At 54.2% G+C, this 12,121-nt stretch overlaps 1 protein-coding gene across 1 annotated transcript in view; it reads left to right on the forward strand.

The window, feature by feature from the left end:
- The first annotated feature begins 6,646 nt into the window (after positions 1 to 6,646).
- Positions 6,647 to 12,121, forward strand: part of PDXK (pyridoxal kinase) — a 32,414-nt gene continuing 26,939 nt past the window's right edge. The window contains exon 1 of the mRNA XM_059921678.1: positions 6,647 to 6,881. Coding sequence (XP_059777661.1) covers positions 6,795 to 6,881 — 87 coding nt within the window. The 5' untranslated portion in view covers positions 6,647 to 6,794. The remainder of the gene's footprint in view (positions 6,882 to 12,121) is intronic.

The following is a 12,121-nucleotide window of genomic DNA, read 5'->3' on the forward strand; positions in this document are numbered from 1 at the left end:
CAAACCCCAAATAAACTCCTCTTTATTTCAACCGTGTCTCCATTCTTGGAATTCTTGGTTAGCACTCTAAAAATCCAGCTTCTACAATTAGATCAATCCCTTTTATTTGCACATATAACTTCTATAAAACTATAGGGAGACGTTACACAAGTTCTTATCTAAAAATGTCTCATGTGTTTTTTATTTTCCAATTTTCAAGGATTCTTTAAAAATACAGATACCTAGTCCTGATGAGTCTGTGCTAATTATCATCAGCTGCTGACAGGAGTGTCAATTACACACCTTCCTAGAGTATAATTTGGCAATATATATTAGTAATTTAAGATAAACTACCCTTTTACCTGTCATTCCACTTCAAGGAATCTATGCTAAGAAAGTAACCAGACAACAAGGTTCTATTGCATAGGACAGGGAACTATATTCAATATCTTGTGATAAACCATAATGGAAAAGAATATGGAAAAGAATATGAAAAAGGCTATGTATAACTGAGTAACTTTACTGTACAGCAGAAATTAACACAACATTATAAATCAACTATACTTCAATAAAATTTAAAAAATAATAAATTGATAAATCTTTTTAAAAAAAGTAACCAGAAATTCACACAAAGATTTACTTACAAGTAAGTCCAATGAAATATTTATAACACTGAAAAGCTGGAGACAGCCTGACTATCAAATAATAGAGGATTAAAGAAATTCTTGTAACTCCATATGATGGAAATAATGTAGCCATGAAAGACTATGGAGAAATATTGGAGGACACCATCGATAGTATGAAAATATGGCTGATTCGATTTGTTGTGCAACAGAAACTAACACAGTAATGTGAAGCAATTATACTCCAATAAAGATCTATTAAAATAAAAAAAAGAAAAAGAAAATATAATATTACATATACACATAGTACATTACAATCCCAATGTTTAAAATATCTAACATCAATATGTTTCTTGAGCAGTTACCATGTATCAGATACTTACCAGGTATCATGTAAAACCAGGCAAATATGCATAGAAATAAGGCCAGAAAGCTACACACCCTCAAGATAATGGGACGCTGAGGAGTTTTGGTTTTCTTCTTTGTAGTGTTTGTAATCTTCCCCAGCTTTCTACAACACGAGTTTCTCTTATAACTAGAGACACAGTGAATGATGTTTAAGAAACTCTGTGGGGCACAGTGCATAGAAAGAAAAGCTGCCGTTGCAGCAAAGTTAATCCCAAACCATCTAGGACAGCAAGCTGTGCTTCCAGTTAGATGGCAGGAGAATCCAAACGCCCATGGAAGATGAATTCACAGTAAAAGAGAGAATTCCCTTGCTCTCTCTCTTTTCTTTCTTGGTGAATCATTTGCCCCAAGAGGCCCCTTGAGGGTCTAAAATTCTTGTGTTTTGGCCCAGATTTTGAATCTTTTCTTAATTAGAGTATCACTAGGGAGAGAGAGGAAACACTTCCAATGAAGGTTGGCTGGGAAGAGGGTAAGGCTTGAAGTTACTTCTGTGGGTAGGGATTCTGAGCAGTGATAAGCCCTCACAGACTAGCCCTGAAACTCAGCACACACTTCCATGGCCTCCTGGGGGAGGACTGTCCAGGTGGCCTGGAGCTGTTTCAGGTGGAGCCTGAGAGGCTGTCAGATGGGTCAGCTCAGTGACCCGAAGACAGCGAGGTGAGCTTCAAACCAGACAAGGATTGAGGATTAAAAAGTCAGATGACACCTGGACAGCCCAGGAAAGAATCTAGGGGATCTTCTAGTGTTTTGAAGACACTAGCCCGAAGTGTTTTAAAGATTCAGAAAATCTTGGCTATTCCCAAGATTAAGCAAAAAATAAGTAAATAACCTCCTCTAATTAAAAGTAAACAAAAAAAATGAAACTTGTAATCTAGGCTTCAAGTTCAGCTGTTGTCTCTTAAGACATTCTGAAACTGGGAAACATCCCAAAGCCTGTTCCCAAAAGGATGGAGCAACTTTGTAAATACAGAAGGATTTCAAACTAGATTCTTCATCCCATAAAAATGGCTCCCGGAGTCCATTAGTCATGAGAGCAAGCAGACTTTCCCACCAGCTTCTGTTCCAGCAGGGCCAGGGGAATCCTGGGTAAGTATCAAAGAGGAAACTCTTATTGAACACTCACGCACGCCGGGCCCTGTTCTCAGCTCCGTGTGGGCCAATCTGCTGACTCCCCTTAACATCACTTGGACATGGTTACTATGATCACGTCTCTGCTTGAGGAAATGGGGAAACTGAGTCCAAGGGTTGATCTAACTTGTCACTCCGAGGTGATACGGCCATCAGAGGTGCTGGGATCCAACCTGGGATGTGTGGCTCTGAAACCCACAACCCAGATTGGAACTCGAACCCACTGTCTTTTAATTGAGATCACACACCTGGTCTCAGGACTTAATGAAGCTCAGGTCCTTTATGTCTGGTCACAGAAAGAATTCAGTGAGAGACAAAGTGATAAGTAAGAAGTGGTTTTATTTAGAGAGATACACAATGCATAGACAGAATGCAGTCTGTCTCAAAAGGCAAGAGCGATGCCAGGGTGTGGGGTCATCTGGCAAGTGAGAGCGGCCCTGGGAGAAACACCCTCCACAGACAGAGGGTGGGCCATCTCAGAAGTCGAGAGACCCTGAAATATGGGGTGGTTAGTTTTTATGGGTTGGATAATTTCATAGGCTAATGAGTGGGAGGATTATTCCAACTATTTGGGGGAAGGGGAAGAGATTTCCAGTAATTGGGCCATTGCCCAATTTTTGACCTTTTATGGTCGGCCTCGGACCTATCATGGTGCTTGTAGGTGTGTCATTTAGCATATGCTAACGCATTACAATCAGTTTAAAATGAGGCTCAAGGTCTACTGGAAGTCAAATCTTCCACCGTCTTGGACCTAGTTGGTTCTAGGCAGGTTATGCCTAACCTCAAGGGCTATGTCATTCTTTTAGAGGTTGTGCCCTGCCCCCTTCCCTCCTGTTTCAGCTCCAGAGTCCAGAGCTCACCCTAGTGTATTAACTACATTTTCTTAGGTTCTGTATTCTTTTTTTTTTTTTTTTTTTTGGCTGCGTTGGGTCTTCATTGCTGCGCGCAGGCTTTCTCTAGTTGCGGAGAGTGGGGGCTGCTCTTCTGTGCGTGTGTGGGCTTCTCATCGTGGTGGCTTCTCTCCTTGTGGAGCACGGGCTCTAGGCACGCAGGCTTCAGTAGTTGTGGTGTGTGGGCTCAGCAGATGTGGCTCGCGGGCTCTAGAGCCCAGGCTCAGTAGTTGTGGTGAACGGGCTTCGTTGCTCCGCGGCATGTGGGATCTTCCTGGACCAGGGCTCGAACCTGTGTCCCCTGCATTGGCAGGCGGATTCTTAACCACTGTGCCATCAGGGAAGCCCAGGTTCTGTATTCTTGATGTTGCGGCATCTGGGCCTCGCTGACTGGGGGAGAGACCCTCCTCCCAGTGCCAGCCCATTCTTAGAGATGGCAAACATGCCTTCCACCTGCAAACTCACCAGTCCAGGGCCCAGGCTCCAAACCACTCCTCTGCCTGGCTTACATGGTGGGAGGCACCGTCTCTCGGCTGTGATTGTCCCAGGGCCAGGAACCGCACAACCAAAGACAGCCCCGATGCCCCAGAGCTGGCCACAGTTATTCAAATGAGTCAATATTCAGCCTGCTTACCTGCCTTGCCTTGGCTTTCTCATAGAAACAGCAATAAAGATTCCTGCATGGGGTTTCCCCCTGTGCCCTTCTGCTTCCTGACCCAACCCGGTGCTTCCCCACATGGCCCTGCCTGGAGTGGCATTGTCACCAGAAAAACTGGGTTCGCCTCTTGGAGCGTGTGGAGACAAAAGACACAACCAAGGCAAAGATAGAGAGAAGGAAGGATTTATTATTACTTGCAGCAAGTAAGGAGAACACAGGGGATTTTTCCCAAAGCACTGTATCCCTGAACAGCAAAATTGGGGAAGTTTTAAGCTAAGGGTACATGCATATTCATGAAGGGGCTTGGGCAGAGGAGAATTCTGCATAGAATTGGGGTCAAGGCTGACAGAGTCCAAGCTTTAGTTGATTAAAGTCACAGGGGTCAGAAAAGGTACAACTGATTTATTATCTTTGCTATTGTTACTTCTCTTGCTTAATAATGGTTTGTTCCTGCATTCTTTTGTTCCTTTAAGATCATTAATTGCTGAGACCTGTTCAAGGGCAAGCACTGTGACCAGGCTTTGGTTATGAAATGGTTTAGACCAAAAATGGCTTCTCTTGTGTCAAGAAAGCTGTGCCTGATTCTCTTTCTCTGGGGACCGCCCCCCCCCCCCCCCGCCTGCTTACAGTATGCCCCCACCTCTTAGGAACCGTGAGTGACAAACTGTCTTTAGTGGCAAGTGTCTCCTGTTCTGTTGACCTCACCCTATCTGAATAATAATACAGCCTACTTTTTTTTATTTTTTATTTTTGGCTGCTTTGGGTCTTTGTTGCAGCTCACAGGCTTTCTCTAGTTGCGGTGAGCAGGGGCTACTCTTCGTTGCGGTGTGCAGGCTTCTCATTGTGGTGGCTTCTCTTGTTGCGGAGCATGGGCTCTAGGCACGCGGGCTCGGTAGTTGTGGCTCGCGGGCTCTAGAGCATAGGCTCAGTAGTTGTGGTGCACGGGCTTAGTTGCTCCACGGCATGTGGGGATCTTCCCGGACCAGGGATCGAACCTGTGTCCCCTGCATTGGCAGGCGGATTCTTAACCACTGTGCCACCAGGGAAGTCCCTTGATCTTTTTTAAAATTATTTTTATTTTTTGACCACGCTGCACGGCATGTGGGATCTTAGTTTCCCAACCAGGGATCGAACCCGGGCCCTTGGCAGTGAAAGTGCCGTGTCCTAACCACTGGACCGCCAGGGAATTCCCTTAGCTATTATTAATCAACAATTAACTATTATTAACTATGATGTGCTTCCTATTTAAAATCTGGATGGCTAAGACCCTGCCCCTTTCCTCACTGTCCCAGGCAGAAGCCGGGTCACTGCATCCAGTGTTCTCACCAGGCTAGAGAGGTTTAAACTTGCTGACTTGGGTCACCAGAGGGACAGAAATAACTGTGTCTGCAAGGGTGAAACCCCAGAGGCAGCAGGTTGGGAGTGAGAGATAAAGGGCAGGGTCATGACCATGGCACTTGAAACCCAGCAGGACGCTGTGGGGTCCTCCCAGGTACAAATCTTTTCTGTGTCCCCCATTTCTGGTTTGTAGGAAATAGGCTTCATTCAGCCTCCTAGACCTTCCTGAATATCAAAGAGCAGATTCAAACAGTTGCTAATCAGGGAAGTAAGGAATGCAGAAACAAAGGAGGAAAATCAAGAAACTACAGTGCAGCGAATAAAGCAGGATCCTGGTTTCTCCTCAGGGGACAATATCTTTGAGTTCTTCTGCAGGAACTAAGGCCCCAACCCAGGTGGAGGATGGTAACTTCAGGCTGAGCACAAGATCCCTGGATCACCCCCCACCCCCGCCTTACCTCACCACCAACCAATCAGAAGGAAGTCACACACCCTGCAGCCCTCACCCCAAACTTTTCCTATAAAGCTTCTCCTTGAAAACCATGGAGGAGTTCAGAGTTTTGAGCACCAGCCACCCTGTTCTCCTTGTTGGGCTCTGCAATAAACCTTTCTCGCGCCAAACTCCAACTTTTCCGTTTGTTTGGCCTTACTGTGCATGGGGCACAGGAACTTGCCTTCGGTAACAGGCTGGGCTCCCACCACGTGGGTTTGCCCTTGCCTGCAGGTTCTGAAAGAGGACATTGCACAGGGGTGGTGCGGTGCACACTGGCCAGGTGGCCAGGCCCAGAACACCCTGAGGCTGAGGGCCAGCCACGTGTCAGGGGTTGGGGAACTGGGCCCCTGGGGGTCCCCAAGGGTCTCATGGCACCGTGGAGGTGTCCGCCCCCCAGGCCTCTGCGGGGTAGTTTGGGTCCCCGCTAGCCGGGTAACACCGCGTGGATCAGGTCTGCGTGCCCTAGGCGGGGGCGCCCCCGTGGACAAGGTGGGCCTGGATCCTTGGTCCTGCGGGGCGGTCGCGGGGCTCGTGCGTCCTAGCGCTGGTCCGCGCGGTGGCCGCAGGGGCCATGGACCGCGCGGGGGTTCCAGGACCTGCAGGCCCTGGAGTGGGGACCAGGCACTGCGCGCCACAGGGCCCTAGGGAGGGCTCTCCCGGTAACTCCCAGCCCGGCCGCCCCTCTGCTGGCACCCCTGCTCGCGCCCACTCTCGGGGCGCCGCACCAGTGCGTTTCCTCCGTGGGAGTCCTTGTCGGACCGCCTCGTAGTCCAGCGGCGCCGGGAAGTGTGGGTTAGAGGCGTGGCGCAGGGCCGGGGGGCGGACCTCAGTGGAGTGAATGAATGGCCCGAGGAACCGAAGAATGAAGGCCGGCCGGCGCTGCAGTGCCCTACGGGGTAAAATTGAAAGTGCACGCCTGGTTTTGGAGGGTGGCCGCCCACATGCCAGGAGCGCTGAGTGACGTGCCTGGGTCGCCCGGGCCGGGAGTGCGGTCTGCATTTTCCCTGTCCCCCGGGAGGGGCGGGGGGGGCGGGCCCGGCACGGATGCCCCACCCCGGCCCCGCCCCCGGCCCGCCCCGGCGCAGCGCCGGACCCGCGGGTTTCCAGCCGCGCTGAGGTCAGAGGGAGGCGGCCTGTCGCCCGAGCGGAGCGCCTGCGCCGAGCGGGGCGGTAGCGGAGCAGAGCCGGAGCGTGGCCGGAGCCGAGCGGAGCGCAGCCCCAGCGCGCGGCGGAGACGCTGACCCCGCCCGGCCCCGCGCCGCCGCGGCAGGCCCGGCATGGAGGAGGAGTGCCGGGTGCTCTCCATTCAGAGCCACGTCGTCCGCGGCTACGTGGGCAACCGGGCGGCCACGTTCCCGCTGCAGGTACGCTTACGTAACCCGGCGGTGTCCCCGCGCCCGGCCGTGCGGGCCCGCGAAGGGGTGGCCGCAGCCGGGCCGCGTGACCTTGGCCGGGCAGCCCCAAGGGTCTGGAGCGCGGGGTGCCCGACGCGGGCGGGGGAGGCAGGCGCTTTGCGGGGGCGGGGCTCGGGGCAGCGCTTGGACCCTTGCGGGTGGGATGGGGCGGGGAAGCGGGCCCTTGGTTTGAATGAAGCCCCCGGCGCGAGTGGTGCGCACCCACCGGCCCGACCCTGGGGACGAGAAAATGCGGCGTCGCGGCCGGAGACCCTGCGAAGGAGGGCGCTGGGTAGGCAGGTGTAGGCACTGCTCACCTGGTGGGCTCCCCATTCCGTCCCCGCCCCCTGTGGGTCAGGATGCTGGGAGGGAGGAGGAGGAGGAACCCCGCAGTGAGGCCCCGGGCGGCAAGGGTGGGCTCCATCCTGCGAGTGACCGTTCCGGGGAGGTGGTCGCCGGGCAGGGGATGGGGCGGAGAAGGCCTACCTGCCGGAGTTGGATCTGGAGAAGAAAAGCCCAGCGGCCAGTTCGGGCCCGTGCAGGGTCGGGCTTTAGAAGCCGCTTGTTACATGTGTCAGCCTTTCCTTACTGGGGTGCCTACGGGCTTCCTCCCGCCTCCCGCGCCTGTCCTCGGTCAGGGGCTCACCGTCTTTCTGGCTCATCAGCCGGCACCTGCTGCTTCCTGTCGCAGCCCCGAGGTTACGGTTGGGCGGCCCTTGGAGGGGCAGGGGGAGGCCCGGGTGCAGTGGGGTGTCATGCTGGGGTGTCAGCATTGGGGTCGCTGGCACTTCCTTGCCCTGTGGGCTCAGGAGGAGGCTGGGCGTCCGGGCAAGGTGGTGGCTCTCTTGGACCACTCACCTTTGGTCCATGTCCCTGGGCCCCATCCCTGAGTAAGGAGCCGGTGTCGGGCCCCTGCTGTGTGTGCTAGGTCCCTGTTCTGGGCCCTCAAGGACGTGAAGGGCCCCCCACTCACAATGGCCTGTGGGGTGCCGGCTGGCTGGAGGGACCCTGGGGAGGGTTGGAACCACCTCAGTAGAGATTGAGGGCCGATCTGAGGCTAGCATGCCCGTCGCCCAAGGAGGAAGCAGTGGAATGAAGACTGAGGGTGGAAAGGTACAGGGGTTCAAGTCCAAGGGACCTGCCTGGCCGCCACTGATCTGTGAGCACCTGTGAGGATCATGTGAGGTCCTTGGCCCTCCTGTTCTGACCAGTGGGGCTGCAGACCGCGGGGGCAGTCAGGGTGCGCGCTTGCACCTGTCCGGAGGCCCCAGCTCTTCTTGGTCACTGATTGCTTGGGCAGGGCCAGTGCGGTGGGACGGTGCTGGGGGGAAGCGCAGGGTCCCTGAAGCAGGGGCAGACGGGAAGGTGGAAACAGGCAGTTCCCCGGCAGATACCGGTGGCCGCCGCCCCCCACTGGGAGGGAGCATGGGGAGCCCCCCTTCCCAGAGGTGTGCAGAGGTGCGCAGGCCTCTGCTGGCTTCCCTGAGCCTCTGCCTCTCCCTCCTCCCCCTCTCCCTCCTCCCCCTCTCCCTCCTCCCCCTCTCCCTCCTCCCCAGCCGCCTGCGGCCACTCCCTTCTTTCTCTTTCCCCGGGGCAAACTGTTCCTCTGCTCACCTCGTTCCTGAATTTCCCGGCACTTAGCCTCAACTTCCACACCAAAATGTCCTTTTCCAGTTACTTGACGGGGTGCTTCTCCAGACCCCACCCACTTGGGGAAGTGCCTCTTAAGGACTGAACCTCAGTTCTTACCTGGGGGTCTCCCCAGTGCCCAGCATCCAGCATCTTTACCTGTGGGCTTGAGGGACATAGGTAGGGGGTTGTCATCTCCCTCCTGTCATCCCTGGGGTGGGGGTGACACCTCTGCCTCTGATTTAATCCGTCCCTGCACTTCCTTCTGTCTACTTAAAGAAAAACACACAACTTGAGGCTTGTGAGTTTAAGTTTTTTTTCCCCTTGTGGACTTACTGAGGACTGTAGCCTGGGAGACAGCCTCTCAGGGCGCCGCTCTGAAGAGGTTGGGGAGAAACCAGTTTATATGTGATGTTTTTTTGGCAGGGAAATACATGCAGTCAAGCATACATCTTGGTAGAAGGTTACTGCTAATCAGGAAGAACAGATATCTTAAGTTAATGATTTTAGTGCTTTTCTAATAAGTATAGGAAGTTGCAGGAATTTGGCGTCATTGAAATTCTTTCTGAGATATGCATCGAACTATCTTAGGACCTGTTTACCTAAAGCACGGAGTGCCTCCCAGGTTTTTTTTTTTATCCTGAATTCTTCAGGTGAGCGACTGAAGTGGGTTAGACTTAGGCTTGTATCAGTTGAACCGGAAGTGAGCCAGGCTCTTTGTTTTTCTTTGTTCATACTCCCCTGGAGGCTTATGAGGCCCAGGAAGAGGGGCAGTTCTTTAACCAGTGACCTTGAAGAAGCTACCTTCCGCCTTGAGCCCTCTGGTGCTCAGTTGCCTCATCTGTAGAATGGACACAACGCCTGCCTCACGTCATTTTTGGGCCAGGGAACATGGGGAGGGCGAACGTCTCCGGGAGATGCCTGGGAGGTGCTGGCTGCTGAATGAGTGGCCCCAGTGCCCGGGGGTGCTTTTCGTACCCCTCACTGTGCAGAAAGACCAGACAGGAAGGTGGTAGGGCTGGTGGCAGCGAGCGTGCCTGGCGCATCTCGGGGAGGTCAGGACCCCCATCAGGACTGGATGTGGGTTAGGGTTCCTTACCCATGCCCTTTGCCCTCATTACCTCCTCCTCCTAATTACAGAAGTAAGACGTAGTCTTGGAGGATGGAAAGAGCTGAGGAGAGGGAGAAAGTCAGAGAGGGTGGCCCTCAAAACATGTTCCACCGAACCATGCCCACCTTGATGGTGGACTTCCAGCCTTAGATTTGTGAGACAGTAAACTTTATTTTGCGGCTTGAGCACTAACACGGTCCCTGTTTGAGGTCCAGCTTGGGGCACACAGTTCAGCCCATGACAAGAACAATTGCCAGAGATTCCTTAGCCCGCTAACCACTGAGTGCTTCCTTGTCTGGAGTCCAGATTTCTCATGGGTCTTCCTCTTGCTTGGGCCCAGGCTGCGGAGCTCTTGTAAGCACTGCAGGATGCCCCATGGGGTCCCATGCAGGCATTTTGCTCCCCTCCCCACGTGTGAGCCCTGCTGGATCAGGGAGAGGCAGGGAGATGGGTGGCGCTGGCCCGCAGACCCGGCTTGCACCCACCAGCCTTAGCCCAGGATGGGCTGGGGTGGGTGGAGCCTGGAAGTGGCCTCTCCCTGCACGGTTCCAGCCAGCCATCCCTTAACTCCCAGAGCTGTGCTGAGTGGGGAATATATTCTGAATTCAGCTGGAGACTCCAAAGGCGTGGTTATCCGCAGAGCTGAGTATGGGATGAGAACTTGGAAATGGCAGGAGAAGATGGGGTCTGGCTGGGTCCCACAGACTTGGGGAGATGGGAAGATGCACTTGGGGGAGGAGAGGCCGCCTGGGGGGCTACCCGGTGCCCCTGGTATTGGAGGTCCGACTCGGGGACCGTCAGTGCCTCCTGAGACTTTCTAAGCCTTGTCTGCACAGCGAGAACAGTCCTCTTGGCAATCAGATGGTGCCAGGCTCCCAGGACACTGCCCGGGTGTAGCTCTGCCGTGGTGGGGCGCAGCGGGGGCTGATCCAGGGGGACCCCCACTCCCCACTCCCAGGTGGACGTGGCCCAGAGTTGTCCCGGCTGGATGCCTGCGAGCCTGGGCTTCAGGGCTCTGGTTCCCAAACTGCTTTTTGCCAGGTCCCCGCAGCGCACTGGTGGGCAGCCTGCGAGCAGCTGCCTTCCCTGGGCAGAGGAAAACATACAGAAGAGAAAGGACCAGAACCTTGACCCTGGTTGTGGATTTGTTTCTGGCCTCGAGTCCAGAGTCCACCTTAGGGGCCGAGGGGAGCATGGCGCTGTGACCAGCGACACAGCAGGTAGAGCCCGTGGGCAAGATGATCCCGCGTTTGCAGTGAGCAAGGAAAGCGAGGGCGGGCTCGTGGTCTTCGCGCCCCCGTCCCTGGAGAGGGCGCTGCTGAGTCAAGGGCGTCAGGCCATGCGATGCATCTGGGGCGCCCTCCCTGCGCAGGGCCAGGGACCTCCCGCTGCTCAGGCCTTGATTCTGGGGAAAGAAAAGGGAAGGAGTGATGGACCCAGTGAGGCCTCCTCCCACCCCAAACGCTGGGGAGCTTGTTTCCTCCTGGAAGTAGAAAACCTCACGTACTTCCCTGCTGGGAGTGTGGTTCTTCGGAGCCCCTGCGCGTGCGCGTGCGTGTGTGTGTGTGTGTGTGTGTGTGTGTGTGTGTGTACACAGTCTGCCAGGCCCATTGATCCAGCAGCTCCTCCCTTGTTTTTGCAGCCGCACAGACCCTCTTCTGCCCTGTTGCTTCCCATTTTGGTGAAAATCCAGCAGGTACATGAAGCTTAGGCTTATGTATGCGTTTCCCAGGGTGGCCGCAACAAAGTGCCACGGACTCGGGGCTTAAAACCACAGATTTATTCTCCCGCAGCTCTAGGGGCCAGAAGTCTGAAATCAAGATGTTGGCGGGACTGCATCCCCTCCAGAGGCTGAGGGTCCTTCCTGCCTCCTCCAGCTTCTCGGGGCTCCGGGCACTCCTTAGCTTGTGGCTGCATCACTCCAATCCCTGCCTCCTGTCACATGTCCCCCTCCTGTGTGTCTCTTATAAGGACCTCTGTCATTGGGTGTATCTGGGTCCACCCAGATAATCCAGGATGATCTTATCTCGAGATGTTTAACTTGATTATGTCTTAAAGGACCGTATTTCCAATTTGGTATGTGCGTGAGTCCCCAGTCAACATGTATTTTAAGGGCCACAGTTCAATCCACTGTAGGTTAGAAGGAGCCTGTTCGGAGAACTTTAAAAGTGGCACAAATTGGAGGTTTAATTAAAGGCCCAGAAGTTGACACAACATCCCAAAGCTGTCCTTTTTGGGAAGGATGGCACCAGCGGGCGTCAGGCTGCCTGTTCAGCTGCGGCTCTTGTGTCTTCCTCCCAGCCCGGCCGCCAGGTGCTTCTCCTGCCAGCAGCCGCTCTGCTGGGCGGACAAGCCCGTCTGAAAGTGTCCTGCCGACTAGGTAGCTGGCTTTGGGCCGGCTCTGTGGTGCGCCCTTCCTTCTGAGGCTGTGTCTGGAGTTTGGCACTGCTGCTTTAGGCACATGTGACTT

The sequence above is a fragment of the Balaenoptera ricei genome, chromosome 4, assembly GCF_028023285.1.
Source record: "Balaenoptera ricei isolate mBalRic1 chromosome 4, mBalRic1.hap2, whole genome shotgun sequence".
In the NCBI taxonomy this organism is placed as follows: Eukaryota; Metazoa; Chordata; class Mammalia; order Artiodactyla; family Balaenopteridae; genus Balaenoptera; species Balaenoptera ricei.